Source organism: Nanorana parkeri, unplaced genomic scaffold (genome assembly GCF_000935625.1).
Source record: "Nanorana parkeri isolate BGI_ZX_2015 unplaced genomic scaffold, ASM93562v1 scaffold863, whole genome shotgun sequence".
In the NCBI taxonomy this organism is placed as follows: domain Eukaryota; kingdom Metazoa; phylum Chordata; class Amphibia; order Anura; family Dicroglossidae; genus Nanorana; species Nanorana parkeri.
In genome coordinates this window covers 33,096-56,506 of record NW_017307131.1, presented here as the reverse complement: position 1 = coordinate 56,506, position 23,411 = coordinate 33,096, and the positions used below count along the sequence as shown (strand labels likewise).

General features: G+C 41.6%; 1 protein-coding gene across 1 annotated transcript; it reads right to left on the bottom strand.

Annotated features, from left to right (window-relative positions):
* Nucleotides 1-7,954: 7,954 nt before the first annotated feature.
* Nucleotides 7,955-20,155, bottom strand: LOC108794523 (coiled-coil domain-containing protein 114-like). The gene is made up of 7 exons (XM_018565577.1): nt 20,059-20,155; nt 19,472-19,653; nt 15,069-15,196; nt 14,077-14,200; nt 11,372-11,560; nt 9,438-9,658; nt 7,955-7,976 (listed from the first exon to the last, which is right to left on the bottom strand). Exons 1-7 carry the CDS (start codon nt 20,153-20,155, stop codon nt 7,955-7,957), a joined length of 963 nt encoding a protein of 320 aa, XP_018421079.1.
* Between the last annotated feature and the right edge of the window lie 3,256 nt (nt 20,156-23,411).

Genomic DNA, 23,411 nt, shown 5'->3' with positions numbered 1-23,411 from the left:
GATATGGCTAAATAGTACTTACATGAAAAAGAAAACATGATTGCAATCAATCCAAATTATTCACAGAAAGTAGTTAAAGTCATACTTTGGCAGAAGTTCATCAAAGGTTATACTGTGATATAAGACAATTGTGTGCACTTAATTTGAATGATCATGGCACATATAAAAAAAATGAAATGGCACATATAAAAAAAAATACAGAGCTTTATGGCAATTGTTGCCCTTTATGAAGCCCAAAGTTCCCTTTAAGAAGCAACCAAGGAAGTCTCATTATCTGCATCTTCTATAATGTCGAATAAGGTTCGTTCATTAAGGGGCACAGCATTTAGTTTTTCTGATATGATTGGATTATACTTGCCTTGGAGGCCATACCCAGATGGACTTGCCTTGGAGGCCATACCTAGATCCCGTTGGACCAAAGATTGCAGGGCTTGCCTGAAAAATGTGACCTTTGGGCACTGGGTCCTGTGCGGCCGCACTGCTCGCACACCCCTAAGGCCGGCCCTGGGGCTGTGCCAGTGGCACTTCACAGACCTTCAGGTACTGCGTTAGTTAGTTTCCCAGTCCAAAGCTTCTGTACAGCCTCAGGTGTGACCCTGCCTCTGCAGTCTCTTAATAGGTATGCCATTTAGGCTGAACTTTGAAAGCTACTACATTATTTGGTAACATTAAATGCCACTATTATTATGTTCTTCTGATGTTTTTTGCAGCAATGGCACGTGAATGAATAAAATGCTGCACCCATTTTCCCAGCAACATTTTCCTAGCCAACAATAAAGCAGCATGTGTTGCCTAGCAATGATTTAGGCTGCTGTGGGAAGCAAAAGCACTACTGGGTGTCCAGGCTGACTAAAAATCCTAAGCACAAGGGGTGCAGTCTTGCAGTATCGGGTTACTCAAGCTCACAAACATCTAATCAGGGTTCAGCCAGGCAACACTACAGTAGTGGCGTACATTACCCATCATTCCAATCTGAGCATAACTCCATGGGGGTGATTTACTAACCTAAACACACGCACACACACACCAGGTGCGTGTGATTTTCACACAGCAAAACGTATTTATCAACCAAAAAGTCTCTATAAGCATGTTTCCACTAATGCCATATATGGAAAAATCATGCACATGATGCATATATAATGCTGCTTCACAGTTTAGACAAAAATGGTTAGCTTTTACATTCCTTGCAATTCAGGGCAGGGCTTTGCACAACACACCTGCTGGGTGTGTACACACTACAAAGGTGTTTAGATTCCACCCATAGATCATGCTGGGAGGGAACACACTACAGAGGTGTATACATGTTCGTGGTGTGTTTATAAGGTTAGTAAATCAACCCCAATGCCATAATTCACAAACTTGTTTTGCAACAAAGAAAATTAAGACATACGTTAATTGAACACAAGGCCACTGATGTGGTAAATCTATAATTCCTAATCATCATCATAAAAAAAATAGATTTACTTCTTATAGGACAATATACCTTTTTTTGCCTTAGCTTTCGTGGCTTCCTGGAATTTCTGAGTATAGAATCACTTGATGACCCAAAAAGCAAGCTGCCATCTATAGGGTTCACACAGCTATCTTCTTGTTTATGAATCTGGATTTCATTAGTAGTTCTGAAAAAAACAATAACCTAGTAGAGTTGCAAAAAGACTAAAATCTATCAATCTATTTTAATTCTGAAACTGTTCTGTTGGTCTAGAAAGCAAAACAAAAGCATGATCAGAGAACTATCAATCTATCTATAAATTCCGTTGCGATAACATCAGTGATGGTCAGATTTATTCCGCGGATCAATCCACTGATGCATTTTATTAATTAGTCTATATTTCATGTAAAGCTGTACACACAAGTACCAACTGTTGAAAGTTTGCAGATTGTTCTAAACTTTCCAGATCTATATAGGTTAATGTATGTGCTACATGTAACAGTCAGTTAACATAAATAGACAGACTACAAGGACCTTTAAACTGTAGTTCCACTTTTGCAGTCAAATTTGAGAAAACCCCTTTATTCACACAACATACCTAAAAAGTAGAGGTGCACTGAAATGGAAATGTCAAAACAGAAACTAAACCGAAATAAAAAAAATTGTCAGGCCAAAAACCGAACCCGAAACCAAAAAAAAAGTTTATTTTAATTTTTTCACATTTTTCAGATATTTTATGTGTATTTATTTTTTATAAATGTTTTAATTTTTTATATTTATTTTTATTTATTAATTACTTTTTTATTAAATATTTTAATTTTTTACTTTACTTTTAGGGGCTTCTGGGAAATATTAGGGGTTTAAACAGAGTCCTGATATTTCCCTTTTAAAATAGAAAACGAGCTTGAGGACACGAAGTGCTTAATCTCTTTTTCTGCACCCCAGTTATCAATGAACAGGAATCCTATATACTGAGTGTTCCTGTTCATTCATAACATGAGGACAGAGTGTGTTTACTATAACTACAACTATGAATGAACAGGAGGTGATGCAGATCACTTCCCATTCATTCATAATTGAGGATATAGTAACCATACTAGGTCCTCAATTATCTACAAACACTCAGCAATCACTGATCACTGAGTGTTTGTACCTGCTCTCCTCTCTGACAGCTGTCACGGGAGGCTGAGCGGGCGGAGCAAGGAGGAGAGCTCAGCCTCCTGTGACAGCGCGGGCTGTCTCCACCCACACAGCGCTCTGCTGGACTGTGATAGGAGGCTGAGCGGTGTGGGAGGAGAGATGCCGTCCGCTCAGAGCGCTCTCCTCCCACAGCGCTCGGCAGCCTTTCACACTTTCGATCCTATCCGCTGGGACACAGAGCAGAGCCCAGCGGGGAGGAAAGAAAGCAGCGATGCGCCGATGTATCGGCAGTAAAATGCCACTTTCGGCATTTAGCCAAAAGTACCATTTTCGGCCGATATGTTTCGACGGCCAATATATCGGTGCATCCCTACTAAAAAGTATTTTTTTTAAAATATATTTCTTACAGTTTTGCATGTTTCTTTGGTGAAGTCCTTTGTGCTAAGTCTTTAACCTTTTGTTAGGGCAGACAGTGTTCAAATCTAGTTTACAACTGATAACTAAATCTGTCAGCACAGATTATAATTATTATAATTATAGTAAACATAAGTTCCCACAGCCCCCTCTTAACATTACATAAAAAACACTTAAAAATGTAAGCAGCAATTGTTATTTTTTTAAAGTAGGGGAGGACCTATACCGATACTAGTATCGGTATCTGTTTCCCGATACCGAGTATTTGGGCAAGTACTCCTTCTCACCCAAATATTCTAAAACTTACCCCCATTACCGGAACTTCCAGTCAGAGGGAGATTTCCCCTGACCGGCAGTGCCATGAGGGAACATGGTGTTGGAACCGATAAAATTGACATCTATGATTCAGCTTTGATGGAAAGGTTCCTTGATATCCTGAACTGCCCGTGGCTGTTGATATGCAAATGAAGACCATCAAAGAGTTCCTGGGCTGGACACTGATCAAAGGAGATCTGCAGGACTGTCATGTCCTGGGGCAAGCCCGACCCCCTGCTGGTATTTATTGCTCACACCTGTGTCAGCAAGGCATATATGCTGGGATGGGGGCAGGGGCAAAATGATGGAACCTTCTTCCTGTGTGACACTAACCTAGCTCACCAGCAAGACCTTTGGACAAGACAAGTCTTTCTGAACTCTGCAATCAAGAATGTGATTCGCTGAGACCTGCTGGAGAGGCGTGTTCTGAGAACAGATAAAAACCCATGGCATGTGTGAATGAGTGAGAGAATGGTGTAGCTAGCTGTAGTATCCTTAACTTCAATTCCTACACCTCCAAATACCCCCTCCAATTCCCTTAATTGTAATTAGAATGTATGTATATCCCTATTTGTAAATAAACCCAACACTTATTTAAGATTCAGTTGTTCATCAGCAATTTAAGGCACCCCCAAAGCAGAGCACATTCTACACATGGAGCTGGCTTCCTGGCCAATCAGGAGGCCGGGTGGTGGGAAATGACGGCCAAACAGCTGGCTCCATGCTGACTGGCTGGGAAGCTGCCTTTCCGGCCAATCAGCATTGAGCCGGCCAAGCAGCATGTAGCCAGGCTTCCCGGGCAATCTGGAAGGCTTCTTCATTGCCTGGGAAGCTGGTCGCTAGCGGAAGCACCTGTATCGGTACTCGGTATCAGCGAGTACCGAAAGATAAATATCGGTACTCGTTCTCGATACCAAAAAAACGGTGCATCCCTATTTTTAAGTTATGCAATGTGAATGGGAACATGTAACAAATATGCAGTAAAGTAGATGTTATGCCAAGCTTGCTGGAAAAGCAGAAATACACTTTAATTTTCAAACTGAACTGAAAAATAGCAAACTTGATAGGAGAGGGGTTCAGGACAGCTAGAGATACACTTACAGGTCTATTCACTAAAGGGTGAAGAGTTTGGAGGAGGCAGGAGAAGTGAACAATCTAGGCCAACATAGCTGAACTGAAAAGTGAGCTAAATTGGAGGATTTTCCCAAATCAGCTGTTTTGTCCTAGATTGTTCACGTCTCCTTCTTCACTCTCTGTTCCATATAACTTCTGACAAAATAAGCAAAATGTTGCATCACCCTACTGCCCCCTATATGCTGGCAGTATAGAACAGCGCTGCAGCAGGGATGGATCCAGACTAGAGCCAGAGTTAGCTGTGCCCGCCCCCTCTGCTGTCTGCTCCTCCAATGAGCACTGGAAGTATAGAGAGAGGAAAGGGGGAATCCCTGTGGGGAGTGGTGACTAACAGTCACAGGTGCCCATACACTGCACGATTATCGTACGATAATCGTATGCGATCGGGTTTTCGTACGATAATCGAGCAGTGTGAACGGAGACGTGCGACCGTTTCTACTGTACGGTCGCACGTCTTCTGTCGAACCAGCATGTTCGAAAACCAGCCGGGAATCGTACGATTCTCGGCTGGTTAGAACGGTGCTCGGAAGATAAATGCTGAACGGGCCGGTGTGCGCACGCGCACACTGCCCGTTCATCATTGCGGTCATCGGAAGCCCGCCCCTCAGGAGGGCGGGCTTGCGATGATCGAGAGTGCGATCTGCCTGTCCAAGATAGGCAGATCGTACGTTTTTTGAATCCCTTTACAACCATCGCAAGACTAAAGTCTTGCGATGGTTGTAGAGTGTATGGCCACCTTAACAGTCACCACTCTCTGCAGGGAGAAGCCATGAGTGATTAGCGGTTTGTGATTGTTCAGTTCTTGAGCTAAATAGCCCACATCTGAAATGTTGTTTTGCAAATAGCATTTAACTGTCTCTTGTGACATGGCAGGAGTCTATAACATGACAATTTTTTGCAACATGCATTTCTTCTATGGTGGCAAATTACTTATGTATATGGAAGCTACTTCTTGTAACATGGCAGTCTCTTGTAACATGGTAGTAGTAAAAGCAGGTTTTGGGAAGAGTTGTGGGTTAGGTTGCAAATATGAGTCAGGTGTGGGTCTAAGGAAACAGCCCATACAGATCTTTAACATCCAAACAGCCAAGATGAAAAATGTGCTTGCAAGATCATTTGTTGTTTGTCATATGAATTATACATGCACATTGGCTTATTGAGGTCTTGTTCACACCAAGATGCAGAGCAGAGCAGTTTAAGAATGCATCAAAAATGCATCCAATGTATTCCAATGGTATTTTGGGCTCTAGTTCACACCACAGCGTTCAGTTCCAGTGCATGTGGAAAAACTGCAGCAGGCACTATTCTTTCTGCTCTGGAACACATGAAAACACATGCAAATGCATCAAAATGCATGCAAACACTCTGGAATGCACTGGACTACACCTGAAAATCCTTTTTAGGCTAAAAAAAACAAACAGGAATGCATCAAAAACATGTCAAAACGCACTGCATATGCAGAAACTCATCCAGATCTGGTCTGGATTTGGTGCGAACAAGCCCTAAATGATCCGACTAAAACAATAAACCATAGGACATGAATAAGGTGAATGTACATTATGTTTGCATGGATTTCTTTACAATGTACATTGAATCATTTATTTTCTGCTCTCCACTACTTATGCAGACTAATTGATATTATGCTCTGCAAAGCCTGTGTACTTAGATTTCCTGCTATTCAGATCTACTCATAATACACATCGAGCTGAACAATCCAGAGGATGGACACACTGTACACCCTCCTCTATATTGCTAGTTCATACAGAGCTGTGCAGTCTTTCAAATAGACAAAAGCAGTATAAAAATGATCAGGGAGTATTGGGATTTCTTATGAGAAATCCAGTGTGCTCCACAAACACCGTAAGAACACCCTGTATTGTATGTAACTAAAAGAGTAAACAAAATTAAATAAAAGTTACTAAAACAATTATAGTTTCCCTCTGAAGAAAAATGGTCAGATGCTACATATGTTCAAAGCATGCTGCCATGTAATAGTAGGCACTGAGTGGTGCACTTCATGAATTTTAATAACGCAGTGCAGTAAGATTTCAAATGTCACCTTGCAACTCCCATTAAAGCATATGTCAAGGTAAATAGGAAACACATATGCAGTACATTTCTGCAATACATGCATATTTCCCCATGTTTTATTCCTTACCCTGCCAGTACAGAAAAATACCTGTTGATCTGCCAGAAATGTGCTCCTAATTTCCTAAAGATAACACAGATAGCACAGGTCACATTCTGACAGAGTCAACAGGTACAATTTTTTTTACATTTTTTTTGCACTAGGGCTTCATTCACACCTATAGTTTAGGTGCGATTTGGTATGCCTGCGTAAATTTATTTTTTATAGTCCGCAGAAAAAATAAATGGTGAGGTTCCCCTCAATTAATACCAGACACTTTAGGTCTGTTTGGAGGGACCACCCAAGTTAAAGAAAAAAAAAACAGTGGGGTACGCTCCAAAGGTCATGCCAGGCCTTTTAGGTCTGGTAGGAATTTTAAGGGGGAATCCCACCCCCCAAAAATTGGGGGTGGGGAGAAACGTGGGGTCCACCCTAATTCCTAGTAGACCCTTGACTCAAGCACAGGCCCAGCAGGGCAGGAAAGGGGGGCACAATCGAGCACTCCCCCTCAGCATTGGGAGGGTGTCCTCATGCCGATTGGGACAAGGGCCTCTTCCCCACAACCCTGGCAAGTTGGTTGTAGGGGATGCGGGCAGAGGGGCTTATTTGCTTTGGGGTACCCCTTTAATTAATTAATTGCATTAATTAATGTAATTCCAGATGCTGCAGCCCCCCCCCCCCTTTTAAATGAGTAAGGGGTACTTGTACCCCTACTCATTCACTAAGGGGTTGAAAGTAAATGTAAGTAAACATTTAGAAAAAGTCCTTTAATTGCTGCAACAAAAAATTCATTTGTAACGAAAATTCGTACATATTATCGCCAACAAAAGTATTGGCTTTCTAAATCCTGAAAAACTAAATAATAAAAAATCCAAATGAAAACTAAACAAAACACATTTTTAGCCGGCGCACATGTCTATAAACAACATGCTTTCAATTATACTGTATATTTAGCAGACCAAAAGAGAGCAAAAAAGAAATGTATTGCTCGCAGTTAACATACATTTTAATACAAGAAAGCCTCCTTTCTGCACCTGGAAATGGAAATGGGAAAGATGAAGTTTTAGATATATAGAAGACATCATAACGGAGAAAGCTGAGTTGAAGTTACTGGTATTAGTCAAAAATACTGAAGAATCCTCGTTGGAGAATATATAGAATTGGATTTCAATGGTATTGAAAATTAGAATTAAAAGATTATTATCAAAAAGTTAAGTACGAATAGAGAATTTATGACCTTGAAAATGTAGAGCCCTGAGAAATTCTGGGTGGTGTTTACACCGGCCTTTGTAAGTTCCACACCTCCTGGTAAACTAACCATAACGTAAAGTAAATACAAAATTTAAAAAATCCAGCATGTACCAAAAACTGAAATACCCTTTTATAAAATATTAGGTGCTCATTTTGATGGTGCTGTCAAAAGAAAATTAAAACAGCAAGGTTAAGAATTCCTTCCAATATTCTATTGCATCCAATCAGGGATGTATTCATAATGTGTACAGTGTGTAGTGCACACAATCCCCATAGGGGATGGGCCCTACTGTGCATTCACTGCACACATTGGGGCAATTGCACATCGGGTACCACCACTTACAAGGTGCCCTAGTGCAATATGCAAAGTTACTGGTTACTGAAACGCAGCGTGCATTCCAGCACTTGGCACTAAAAGAATCCCTTGTCCAACGTCCTTGGACACTGGCAAAGGAAGGTGGGCCCAGGCAGGTCCGTGCTGCAAAGCACTTATTGGATGCAAACTGCAAACTCACAACAATCAGTAGGTCTAGAGACAACTTAAATTGAAACGATGATGTATAGGAATGACCGTAGTAATTTCAGCAAACCTGATTTGGTAGCGAAATTGTCAATTTCAGTATTGGCAAAATGTAACTAATGAAACAATCAATTTCATTCATTGAGCTGCTCAGGTGAAATTTGTTTAAAGGAGAATTATGAGGCGAGTGATTTTTACTCAGCCTCAAAATCTGAGCCGACCTGTGACAATTAAACTGTCACAGGTCGGCTCAGTAGATCGGGAGGTGAGCGAACACATACCGTCACTCGCTCACTTCTCGATCTATCCTTGCAGAGAGCTGTGACTGTCACTCACGGCTCCCTGCAGAGATCCCCCCCTCCCCTGTCCGATCCTCCAGCGCTGACTGGCGGAACGGACGGGGAGGGGGCGGCCGGCGGGGCCGGGCGAAGCGGGGGGGGAGGGGGCGGATACAGCTGGCTCTGCCTCCAGATAGGCAGAGCCAGCTGTCACTCACGCAGCTGGGTGGATCCAGACAGCATTGTCAGGATCCGTTCCGGCTGCGGCGTCTCAGTATACCGCGAGCTGAAGCTCACGGTATACTGAGCTTTGGGTGACGGGAGGACGCTAGTTTGTGTCCTCCCGTTACCCTTAGGAGTACTATGGGGAAAAGCACTGACCCCATAGTTCTCCTTTAAACAACTCTACTCCACTTTAGTTAGAAGGGGTGTTCTCAGGGAAGAGTCTTTAGGGTAGTTTAGTTTATTTCATTCAGTGGGGTTTTTGTGTGTGTTTATTTTCCTTTTTCTCCAGTATTTGATCATTATTTCTGTCTCCTCATTTTTTTTGCTTTTTTTTTTTTACCACTTTTCTGTGAAAAAAACAGAAAATAATGAGGTTAACTGAAAGGAGCTTCTGTACCCCTACTGACTCCAAAGCATTGTGCCAAAATAGTAACATTTTGGTGAAATCTCCTGAATGTATCAAAATTTGAGGGAAATGAAGGCTTTCAATTTCGCTCATCCCTAGTAGTGGAACTTACACCATAGCAGTACTTCAAGTCAACCTGAAAGACAAATTATGCCAGGAGAGCAGCTGCTATGAAATTGTTATACCAACTATACCTTTTGCTTTGCTCCTCATAGTGATGTTTATTTTTTCCCCTTTTCTTCATTATGCTAAACAAAAGTTCTTTTTGAGAACACAGACTCTGATTTTCCTGATGCAGATTTTCAATTTCTGAATGGAGTGATTTATTTTCACTTGCTGATGCTTTGACAGCATTTTCCAATGTATGACTGTGCTTCTTCAGAGCTGACACTTCAAGATGAAGGCTCTCATTAATCTGTTTTCAATCAAAACACAGGCATGTGACAATTATCCTATATCCACTAAGATATTATATGCACAAATTTACAACTGCCCGAAACACTGATGTCTTAATTAATAGCCTTCTCAGTGTCATCCAGATGTAGCACAATACCCAATGGTTTTAATTTACATAATACTATTACTTTAGTAGTAATTGAATTACGTTCATCATAAATCACAATGTAATATAATAAAATGAGTTATATTAACATTTAGAAAGGTCTTATGTTGCAACAGGAATTTGAACTTCAGCATTTTTTTATGTTACAAATTTTCTAGGGCTGTTACTGATTAAAATTTTCGTGTTCGATTAATCGAAATTCTTTTTAATCAATTAATCGATTAATTTCGATTAATTATAACGCACATACAGATCCAACTACATTGGCCTATACACATACAGCACAGCAATTAAGTAATAAAATGAACTAGGATCACACTAATCCAGCACGTTATTAATCTCACGTGCCCCACTCAATTTGGCCGCCGCAAGTGGGGCAACTCAGAATAATAACGTGCTGGATTAGTGTGAGCCTAGTTCATTGTATTACTTCATTGCTGTGCTCTATGTGTATAGGCCAATGCCTTGGCTGGCACTCGTGCAGAAAGAAAAAAAGATTTAATCGATCAAAAAGATTAACGATTAATCGAGAAATGAATCGTTAATTTGCACAGCCCTAAAATTTTCTTCAAGAGTGCATGCAATAAGCCTTTTGTATCTTAAGGTGGCCATACACCTGCCGATTATCGTACGATAATCGCGGGAAATCCCGCAATCGTACGATAATCGGCAAGTGTATGGAAGGCGTGCGACCGCTTCTACTGTACGGTCGCACGTCTTTTGTCCTACGAGCGTGTTTGAAAAACAGCCGAAAATCGTAAGATTTTCAGTGGGTTTGTGGCATGCTCGTAAGACATATGCCGCACCAGCGTGGCGGGCTTGCGATGATCGCAAGTACGATCTGCCTGTCCAAGATGGGCAGATCGTGCGATGGTTGTAAAGTGTATGGCCAGCTTAATAATGTGAATTTTTTTTAGTCTTAAAGTCATGTGTTGCACAGTCTGAATACAATTACACTGAATTTGATTAGTAGCTGGAAGGGCTCATCATCTTCATAAGTGTAGGGGTTTTTTTTTAATGTCCTGCGCACTGCAATATTTTGTCAATTGCCCAATATTGGTAAGGTGTAACTTGCTAACTGGTACTGGTAAATTTGTGTGACATTTATATATCAATGAGAAATGATAATTGCACCAAAGGTTATAGCTTTAAATGCAAAAATAAGCAGTGGATTAGAAAAGGATGTTTATATCTCCAGGGGAAAGGAGGTTTTTACTTTTAGGTCCTGTCAATGGGCAAATGCAGCATGCTTTCAGGTGTATTACGCTTGCACTTGACATAAGTTTGAGACACTTCTGAGATCATTTGGAGTTTATTGACAGGAGTGTTTGACCTGAAGTTGACCTCTTTCTAAGCTGCATCAACCTGCTTTCCCAGGGGAGAGAGAAGGAGTTTTCATGTGAACAAAAGCGGACGACACGGACCCTTACACTGATTGCAGGACCTGTTGTATCTTTATAATGTAATTATATTTATGGGGTCTGTCTACAACTTGCAAATAAGAAGCATTAATACACTACTAAAGCAAGAAGGAGCTAAAATTAATTCTATATTCTATATACTAACATTTCTATTGGCCACTATTTGAGACTGAAGCTTCACGCATTCCTTCTCCAGTTTCTTGGAGGTGACTTTTGCTTGGTAAAGTCCAGAATGAAGTGACGTGTTCTCCAGATCCAGGGCTTCTCTCCCACGTTCTGCGTTGCTGCATTTAGCTTCCATGAGTTCTGCATGTTGTCTCAGTTCTTCTTGCATCTGAGGACATATTGTAGATATTAATGTTTAAAATAGACCTTCCACTTTTTGGGTAAAGATAATTCTTTACATTCTATAAACTATATTCTATAAAAAATTGTAGTCCTTTGGACAGTGTGATTATCCTAAACGAAAAATTAATTTTATTTATGCAAATCCTGAAAGTTAACTGAAGTTGAGGACTTATAGCTGATCTCCAGGAAGATATAAAATAAACAAATGAATGAAGCTCTGTAATCATTAATAAACCATAAAATGTATTTTTTTTACATTTTAATCACTGTAATTACCTGAATCTGACTTGGTATGGATCTCTTTCAGTCTACTGTACAGCAGAGCTCAGAGGGGGGTAGAGAGAAGCAGCACAAGGAGCCAATCAGGTGTGTTGCAGTGCAAGGAGCATGCTGATCAGAGAAAGCAAATGACAGAGCAATGAGCTTTTTAGTGTGCTGATTCTCCTTTCACTGTACAGTCACAAGTAGGGGTGGGGAGGAGATCTGGTGGAATTGTAGCAGAGAAAAATCAGGCCCCTCTTCTTCCAGGAAGCATTGTGCTATGTGGCACAACTTTGTAAATCTCAGCACTGGAGGACCAGGTGATCCACATCCAATGTCCCTACCTGTGACACAAACCCTGGAACACCTCTGAGTGTAGGACCCATACCCGTAGATCTAGGTGCTTCTGGCTGAGGAAGTCCGTCTGCCAATTGTGTACACCTGGAATGTGTGAAAGGGCTGAATAAGCTGGAACGTGAAGGTCTGTCCTTGAAGCATTACAAGGCAAGCACAGGCATTAGAACCTTGGTGAACATACTGGATGTGTTGGAGAGGACAAATGGTAGAGCCACAAACTAAAAGTGCTATGGGACCCACAGCAAAGCAAAAGAATCACTAATATGCTGGAAAAATAGGGACATGCAAGTACATATGCTTGATGTTACTGGGACCAGAAAGTCTCCCTTATGGTGGAAGGCTATGACAGACCTGGTGGATTCCATACAGAATTGTTGGGTCTAAATGAAGACATTTACATCCTTGAGATCCAAGATGGGAGAAATGCCCCTGTTGGTTTGGGATCTGTGAAAATTTTGAATAAAATGCTTGAAACTTTTCTGCTACTGAAACTGGTGCAATACCCCTGATCCAGAAGAGATGCATAAAGGTCTACTAACCTGTGTGATGCAGGAAGGCTGGCAGACCTGAACCGGTGATGAGGCTGTGAGTGGAACTCTAGCTTGTAGCCCTTGTAAACCATCTAGCTTGCCCAGGCATCTTAGATACTATCTTTCTAGATGTCTGCAAACACTAATGGACACAGAAAGTATAGGTTCCCCTTCATGCTGAGAGGACTTGTCTGCAGGTTTAGGGAACTTTGATGCCATGGGCTTGAGGTGAAACTGGGCTAATGACTTGGGTTTGGTCTTCGAACTTAAAAGTCTGAAAGTAGCAAAATGAACTCTTCTTGGCCTCAGAGGGGGACGGTGGGAATTTTCCTATCTTGAGGCCTTGGTTTCTTTTACTGGAGTAGATGAGTACTCTTACACCCAGGGTCATCCTTGATTGTGGTGTGCATTTATAAGGCTGAGGAGGTAGCCACACCTTATGGAATCAGGATGGAATCAAGGAAGACTCTAAAAAATATAGGTCAAGCAGGGGACAATTTTCCATGCTGTTGGTGTCAGGCCCTTGACAGGAAACACTGCAGGCTGCCAGAGAACTGTTAGTGGATAGTGAGTTGGAGGGACCAGATACATCGGACTGTTTGTGATCCGACATGTTGAAGGGACACCTTCACTCAGAATACCAGGTAAAACCTTATTTACTCAATAACCAACTGCTAAGAGCAGGAGATGTTCAAACGGCCAGAGATGACCAAGTCACTGTAGAAGGCAGCAAAGGTTAACTGAGGTGGAACCACATGTCCCTTGCAATTAGAAGCAGTGGCGGGAATTGCTACCTCATGCTGAATGGAAAGGACAACACTCCACTTAGTGACATAGCAATCACCAGCAGCACCTTTTTCTCTCTGCAAATACTCGGTGATGTTTCCTTAATTACTCCATGTCTCTTCCAACACACACTAAACAGATGCTCAAAACCCAGCCTTTACAGGGAAGGGACTGGCACATTATAAGCAGATCACTTATATTTAGGTAAACCATCTTCCAGCACAATGAGAAGCACAATGTCAGCCAATCAAGGAGCTCTAAATCAGGCAGGCCAGATGGGGGACAATATTACTCTTCACAATGTATCTCCCTTTTCTGACCAGTCATCAAAAACATGATCATATGTACATTACATGTCCCACTGCATAAAGGAGTGGTCCTGATGGGAAACCATAGATTTGTCTGTCTACAAAAATTCTAATTCTGGGTGTATTGCCCATGTTGCTGGGCAATACAATTTTACATTTTCTCAAACCTAATATATGGATAGAGAGGGAAAAAAAGACAATAAACTTTTTTACCAGCTTTTGTAAGTGATTGTGTTATATTGTAATTTAGTGTGATGTACCTCTGCTTCTTCGTTTTTCCTTTCTTCAAATAAGTTCCATCTGTGGAAGTTATTTTCCTTCAACAAAGAATATCTTCTCATCTTCATTTTGATCTCATTTATTTCCCTTTCTAAATCAGTAATTCTATGAACAGATAAAATCATCTTGAATAGCAAGTACAACATTTAGCCAGTTTGCTTTAGTGCTTCCTCCCCCTACCCACCTCTCCAAGCAGAACATAATTACCTTTCCCTCATACCTCCACTGCTCTGCTCAGTTACTGAGAACATGGAAAGGAAGCCGTCTGCAACCTCCTCATTCCTCTAGTCAGAGGCTACACAGGCCTGAGGACTTTCCACCACTGTCATGTGACAGCTTTGGGCCAAACACCAAGCACAAGCGCTTTCATATGGAAATAATTGGATTGAGCCACATGCTCCTCCATGCCTGGAAATTTCAGGCACTTTCCATGCTTTTGGATTTAGGTTTATATTAATTAATTAATTATTGCATTAATTGATATTACATGGATGTGATAGTACTCCTATTAGAACAGTGAAATTGTATCTTGTACCTGTATACCCTTTATGGACCAGAACAATTTTTACATTTCCACTATGGGCCTGTTTAATGTACAAAACTATTCATGGGGAAAGTCATGACATTTTTTGTATGTTTTAATGTTAACTAACTACGTATATTTGGAAACTCTTACTTACTGTTAACTTACTGTTACTAAGTATATTTGCATAAAGATAATGGTATAAATATATAACAGGTGTCACTCTGCTGCCTATGCCCTCTTTCCTCAACCTTGTCATTTATCTCGTGTTATATACTGTATGTGCAGTATAGGTTATTCTGTAGCGTGCATATTATGTGGGCATATGTGCTATGCATTGTATCTAAATGTTATGCTATAATTTACAGACTTCTTAAATAGATGTATTTTAAAGATGATACAGAATAATATATTGGCATCTCATGTGACGTTGCATTTCTTAGTACATACCTACTGGAATCAATCTTCGCTGGTAAGTAATCAAAACACTGGTGTTCTTTAGTTTGAACTATATCTCGACTGACAAAGCCTGGGCATAAGTTGTTGTGTTTCAAGTAAGAAAATCTTGATTCCAAACGCTAGAAAGATAAAATGGTAGTTTCTGCTTTAGATTTTTGGCAGTTGTGGAAGATGAAAGAAGGGGAAAGAATATTGGATTTTCAACTAGAACATAGAGTGTTATGAGTTAATATTCATGTGTTTACCCTAAAGCAAATAAGCAAATTCTGAGAATTGATAAGACGCAGCCAGTACCTACCTGCTTTCTAGAGCAGATTAACTATCAGCAGGTACAGTAGGGCTTTAAAGTGTGTGAACCCTTTTACATTTTCAATATTTCTGTATAAATGTGCAGAAATATAGAAAGTCATGACCTATTTTTCACATAGGTCCTAAGCATTGATAATGAGAACCCAGCGAAACATGAAAGTCAAAAACATTATAATTGTTCATTGATTTATTGAAGAAAATGATCCACAGGTATATATTTGTGTGTTGCAAAATTATGTAGGTTTCTCAGTCCATTTAAGGTGTTTTAATCAATAGAACGATTACCAGATGTACTCGTGGGACTTATTTAAAGAATGGAGTACTGGGTCTACCCTATCAACACAGGTTTGTGAAAGTGCTTATTCATGTTTATCAGGCTGTAAAAGGTTATACAGATTGTGTAGATGGACAGCTGCTAGACACTGCCCTGTCCCTTGTGATCTTGTACTTAACAGGAACTTCAGGAAAGCCGAGCTGAGAGAGTTGGAGTTGTTCAGAAACATGATGACTGTAAGTGCTTAGATGAAAATGTAAAGAAATACTGTGCAAATGCTGTCCAATGTATATATGTTTGATCTGGATTTATCATTGAAAAAAGTTTGAGAGTTTATTACCGGTACTATGTTACTGTAAGTCAGAGAGTTTAGGTAACTGTGAGAGTTAACCTAAGCACACAATTTTTTTTAAATTAAACTTTTTCAATTTATATGCTTTTTATACAGCCTACCTCAAAGTACTTAATTAACAAAGTCAGTGACAAATTAGCAATCAGCAGCAGGGCTCAGGCATACATTATGCATGGAATGCAGGGCTCAAGAGTGCCCAATACAATGTATTATGTATTATGTATTACTATGTAGAGTATGTATTACACAGAATGTAGAGGTACCGAGTGGGCAGGGGTCAACGGTGTATATTGGACAGAATGCAAGGGTCAGGAGTGTGTATTGCACAGACTGCAGGTGTTAGGGGTCGGTATCACACAGGGTGGAGGGGTCAGGAGTGTGTATCAGAGAGAGAGCAGGGGTTAGGAATGAGTATCACACAGAGTACAGGGTTAGGAGTGCATATCACACAGAGTGCAGGGATAAGAAATGGGTATTACACGGAGTGCAGGGGACAGGATTGCATAACACAAAGAGTGCAGGCGTCAGGAATGCATAAATTAGAGAATGTAGGGGTCTGGAGTACATAACAAACAGACTGCAGGAATCAGGAAAGCACAGCACACAGATGTAGGGAGTATGAGCCACACAGAGCCCAGGGGTAAGGAGTGAGTAATGCACAGTGTGCAGGGGACAGGAGTGCATAACACAGAGAGTGCAAAGGTCAGGGGTATGTAATGCACAGTGTGCATGGGTCAAAATGCTTAACAGAGTGCAGGGGTCCGGAGTATGAAACATACAGAGTGCAGGGTTCAGGTGTAAGTAACAAACAGAATGCAGGGGCCCGGGGTGTGTAGTGCACAGAATAAGGGGCTCAGGAGTTTGTAGCACCAAGACTGCAGAGTTTAGGATTGTGTAACAGCCCAATGTTCAAAGTTCAACCGAAAATTACCACCTCCTCTCCATACAAATCCCCCCAGTTCAGATCCCCCCGCAGCCCTAAACCCCCCCTCCAGTACAGACTGTCCTCTGCAAAGCCACACCCCCCAGCACAAACATCCCCCCCCCACCAACCTCCAGTACAGACTAAACCCCTCCAGCACAGAGCCAACACACCAGACCTCAGATGCAGTGGCCATTCAGAGTAAGGAGATGTCCTATCCTTGATTGTGTCACCAAAGCTGTGGAGGAGCTAAAGGAGAGCCTCCCACAGTTCTGAACTGCCACTAACAGGTGAGTAGAAGTGATGCTGCAATGTAAGTGCCATAGAAACTGCTGTACTGACCAGAAACAAATATTAGCCAATTGCGACCTCAGAATTCAGGGCTCCTCGCAAAAGATGCAAAACATGTGCCCTGGTGCTAGGGACGCCTATGACACCAATTAAGTCCTTTAAGTATTTCTCTCTGCAGCTCAGTTTACCCTGCTTTCCCCTCCCAGCAATAACTTGGCAGCCTTACAGCCATATAATCATAATTAATATATACATAGAACGAGTGCTTTTGGAAGGGGAAGTGAACTGAGCTTTCTCAGAGAAAGGCTCAGACAATTTCAGTGTTTCTGCTGGAACCTTTGAGCATGAAGTCATAGTTCCAGACTACCTTTCAGTTGGAGAGGGACTGTCCCTCTTTTGTAATCAAATCCATATGTTCCTCTTTCCTCCTCTGTTGTTTCTTCTTTTAGTCTGATTTATGTATCGCTATAAGAAAAAGTACTATTGAACTACCAGAACTATTGTACTAAAATAAACTTTTGACTTCTCAATTATTGCATTAGGTTTTTTGTTTTTTTAAATGCCAGTATAAAGTCAAAGTAAGGGGTTAACCTATACTGTGTATGGGTTTTACTAATCATTTTTGACCTATTAATTCATCATGGCCCAGATACAGGTGGCATGGCAGTGATATTTGCTTACATACTTTGTGCAAAAAGGTATACCTCTTGCTCATCTCATAAATTGGTAGGTATGTCAATTATTCCACAGTGCTCACAGCTACATCGGTAGCTGAGGGCCTGATTTAAACCTCATTTATTGTTTGTTAAGAATATGTAAATACTTAAATGTCCATAGTCTGGCTACAGGTTCAAATTAAAGCATATATAACCCCAAAAGCAAAAATTAAATACTTTGCAGCTTACTGGTACTTAAATGTGGTGGATGCATAAGTTTAATTCTTTCAGGTTTAGTAAGTTTTCCACAAGTACATAGATACAGTGTAGTGAATAATATTGCCACCCTAGGACAGGAAGTGTTTTATTCGCTGTGTTACTAGGTAAAAGTAGAAAAAAAAGCCAGAGAAAGGGAAACTAACACAGTCACCACATTGAAGGACTAGCTGCTATACAGCGCAATGCAGAGTAACGCCAGCTACAGAGGACTACAAATCCCAGCAATAGTACATATGTAGTATAATGTAGTATTGCTACATTCCTCTATAGCTGCTGGTATTCTGCACTGCGCCGCTGTATTATGTACTATATTGCACACCACACTCTTTTTTTTACTTCTACCGCGCCAAGCTTGCTCCCGTGATGGACTACAATCTCACCACAAACTAGTAGTCCATCACTGGAGCCTTTTTTTTTTTTAATCCGATTAACCGATTAATCGAACTTAATAATCGGCCAACTAATCGGTTATGAAAATAATCGTTAGCTGCAGCCCTAGCAAATATATACACTTTTTTTGGTTTAGATACGCTTTAAAGCCCTTTCTCCACTATTGCTGTAGCTATTATGTCAGCAGCAGCACCAGAATGTAAACAAGTTTGTGGCCACTATAGCAGCAGGAAGTGTGTTTACATTTATACTCCTAGCCGCCAGCTTTCACATAAAAATGATTTGAGCTGTATAGTCACACAACCACTTCTGTACAGTGAGGTGCATGTTTTTGTTCACTGCTTTATAAATATGCTCTTATGATTGTTGTAAGGGATATTTTGTGGGACAGGGACGTGCGGTGAGGTCAGTGGCAAGTAGGCACCCCCCCCTGCCCGCTCCAAGCCCGGTCACAAGCTATGTGTGGATGAGAAAGGGAGGAGCCTCCCTGTCCCTCACTTGCTCGTCACTGATGAGACATCTAGATGGATTCCGTCATTTTGTTTTTGGTTGGACAGCTTGGACCAAGGGCACTTTACCATGGTCCAAACCATCCACAGAGCTCAAGAGGCTTGTTGTAGCTCTGACCTCACTGTGTTAGGTTACACACATCAGCGGTGAAGCGCCGCCTATAACTAACAGGCGGCACTCCATCCATGACAGGTTACACAGCAGGGAAAGCCACCTGTTAGAAGCCGGTCTGAATAGAATGAAACATTAATTACATAATTAAATAAAAAATACATTAGAAAACATCACATGGAACATGTATCATGGATGTTTATGTCGACTTTACAATCCATTCATGGTATAATTAGATCATGCATGATAGCACTGTAAATGAACAGTCTATGTTACAAGCATGCCATTGTTGAAAAATACCTCTTGCCTCAGCAACAAATGTTCAAGTGTCACATCGCTGTTGACTATGTCGTTTTCTTGCTGTTGTAAGCAGTGCTTCTGATGTTGCAAGGCATGGTGTGCATTCCTTAGGCTCACGTGAAGAGCCGATCTTTTCTTCTCTGACCAAGCTAGCTCGTTTTTTAATTCATCCTCAAAATATCCTGGGCTTGAAGAACAACTTTGAAAATCACAGAAATGAATGTTAAGGGTATAAAAAGGCCAGAAAACTCTATTTAACATTGATAATTCAGTTTTGCTTGGCTGCTGGCAAGTTGAATCACATGCTTTGCCTCTCAATTTCCACAAACTAATAACAAAAATAAACTAATCGAATAAAAAAAAAATTTAAATGTTAAAGGGGTTAAAAAGAAATACAGTTAAAAAATAGGTTTTCATACTTTACTCAGATTTGATTGAGGAACAAAGCTTTGATGATAATAAGGAACCTAGGGTTATACTGATGCCTACAAGGAAAATGGACACTAGAAACATAGAACTGATGGCCAGCCACCTTAAGAGTATAACTCCTGGGGGCGTGTCCTAGATCTCATGGCGGCAGGACGCACCTAAGCTGAGCTCCGGGCTTCCCCTCTCTGCAGACAGGACAACCTGTCCATTACTCACTACTCTGCACACATTGCTTACCAGCATACCAGTATACATACTGCCATGAAGAAAGGTACAGGGCGCTCCGGCTCGGGCTCCGCAAAAATGCCAAATAAGGGGGTAATCACACGCTTCCTGGCGACGGAGCAGCAGGAACGATTGCGAGGCTCTCCAACACGGACAGACGCGTTATCTGACCCAGCCATGCACGAGCGAGGAACAGAGGGGTTAGCTGCCTACACTGAGCTAAACGAGACCCGAGATCGACGCTCGCTGTCCCCGGTGGACAAATTGGTGAAAGCATTACCCACCAGAAACGAACTGACAGCTATGTTTACCCACTTGGAGCAATCCCTTAAAACGGATATTTTATCTCTCAGAGGGGAGATTACACACCTGATTCAACGTGTGGAAGAAAGCGAACACCGCCTGGATCAGCAAGCAAGGGTATTGTTAGCTCTGCAAACGCAAGTACATTCGCTGTCCCATTCTCAAAGAGCTATTTCTTATCGTTTGGAGGACCAACATAATAGGGGCCGCAGAAATAATCTCCGAGTACGAGGTCTCCAGAAAACCATGTCGGATGCAGACCTGATTACTACACTCAGGAAGATTTTTTATAGTATATTGGGACAGGCACCTACAACCCCACTGCTGTTCGATCGGGCACATAGGGCAATGCGCCCGCGGGGCCTTATGTCGGAGGCACCTAGAGATGTCATATGCCGTCTCCATTACTATACTGATAAAGAAAAAATCTTGAGGAAACTAAGAGAACAGCCTCTACAGGAGATTGAAGGTATGCAGATACAGATATATCCAGACCTAGCCAGGGAAACTTTGAGGAGACGCAGGGAATTGCGCCCGCTGCTGGAAAACTTGAAGAAAGCGGGTATAACTTATAGATGGGGGTTCCCTTCCTGTCTTTTGGCCCGAAAAAACGGGAAAATGGCGACCCTTCGATTTCCGGAGGATCTTGAGCAATTTTGCCAAGTCTTAGAAATTCCAACTCCAGCACTACCTGACTGGCTAGAGGGGATACAGAGTGTGGATCCGGTCTTGGACGCTCCCTGGGCCCCGACAGCACATTTAGCTGCTTCACAACAGGCTGGTGGATTTACATGAACGACGCATATGCGGTTGGGAGTTGGTGAGATTGTTTTTGCTCCAAAACAGCTGCTTAACCGCCTAGTGGTATAGATAATAATGGTGATATAAATGACTGTTGGAGGGAATAAGGGAAAAAGGGGCAAAAGTGGGATAAAGTATAAGTTAAGTGTATCTGCTCCCTGTTCCCTGTTGATCCTCTAGCTGTTTTCACTATTTAGATGGGACGTCCGAATATTCTAGTTATATATGTATATATGTAAACTGCACGCTCGGGCCTGTGCTCGGGGCGAGTGTGCGGTTGATTTTCGCAGACTGCGGAGGGGGGACAGGGGAGCTTCCGGACGTCTCGCGCCCTTCTTTGGTAGGTGCAATTAATGGAGGTGCCCTCCGCACACCTTTCAGCAGTCCCGGCCAACAATCAAATAAATGGTGCTCGAAGTAACTTCACGGATGGCACCGTGCAAAACACAAGATTGAAGAAAATAGGTCACCAGCACTCCATAAGTTAAAATGAATGAGTCCTTTTAATGGACAATGATGTCACAGAAATCCAACATGAGCCGACGTTTCGGGGCCACACAGGGTCCCTTCTTCAAGGCAAGAGATGTGACGGTCACATCTCTTGCCTTGAAGAAGGGACCCTGTGTGGCCCCGAAACGTCGGCTCATGTTGGATTTCTGTGACATCATTGTCCATTAAAAGGACTCATTCATTTTAACTTATGGAGTGCTGGTGACCTATTTTCTTCAATCTTCTTTGGTAGGTGACGAGACGCCTGCGCTGGGTGTGGGGTGATCTGCCGGTATTGGGAATTGCCATGTCTACCTCTATTTGTGAAATTGGTTCCAAGGAACCTCAGATTAATGAAGATTTAAGTAATGGTACAGATATGCGCACAAATTTTGTGATGGTAAACAACTACTGTACCAGATGTGTTTTACTATTCATTATGTCCTTTTCTTGTTTTTTTGTTTGTTTTTTTGGTTGTGTGTTATTTATATTATTTTGTTTTTTTTTGTGTTTTTGTGATTTTTCACCTTGGACCTATGGACCCTGCCCTTCCCCCTCTGTATTAGTGCGAGCGCACAGCGAGCTACATCTCAGGTAAATGACTTATCTAAATATATTAACCTACAATATTCGGGGGCTAAATACACCTGCGAAGCGACATCAATTTTTCAGTGAGCTGAGGCGGCTCCATTGCGATATTGTATTTATACAGGAGACTCATCTCTCTCATCGCACTGGAGTACGCCTGAACTCGCTACACTATCCGACTTGGTTCTATAGTACCTCGCCATCAAGTAGCTCTCGGGGTGTGGCAGTTGGTATCCATAAAAATGTTAACTTGACCCACATATCTACAGAAATAGACCCTGATGGTAGATTCTTATTCCTTAAGGGCCAGGTTGATAACCGTACAGCGACATTAGCGAATATATATGCACCTAATAGAGACCCAGTCGGGTTTTTACGTAACACATTGGGACGTCTGAAAGACTACCAGAAAGGAATTAGGATATTAGCAGGGGATCTTAACCTCCATTTAGATCCTGCTTTAGATCTATGGCTCGCTCCCACATAGCTTACAAACGCCTTCATTTTTTAAAAACACTCTTACACAAAATGCAATTGATAGACACTTGGAGGATATTACACCCTCAAGAGCGTGATTATACGTTTTTCTCCTCTATCCACAACACTTATACACGGATAGATTACATATTTGTGGCACATCACTATTTACATATGGTAAATAAAGTTTCAATTTTGCTCTCCACATTATCAGACCATGCTCCGGTACTACTATCAATGAAGCTGTCGAGGGATCCGTGGTCGCCTCAGACTTGGAGACTGAATGAGTCGCTATTACTTGATAAGGAAATACTTGGGGCTGTTGAGCAGGATCTTACCCATTATTTCTCTGAAAACTCAGGGGGAGAAGTGTCACCAGGGATTCTCTGGGAGGCACATAAAGCGACTATAAGGGGTGCCCTTATCTCATATGGGACTAGAAAGAAGAAGGAAGCTAATACTAAAATATTAGAATTAACGGGGAAGGTAGCGGCCTTGGAAAGCCGTCATAAACGAACGATGACCGAGACAGATTTAATGGCTTTGACAGCTGCCAGGGAAGCTCTCTGAGAGGCCTTATTAAATAGATACAAACGTTCCCTTAATTATTTTTCCCAGCGGTCCTACG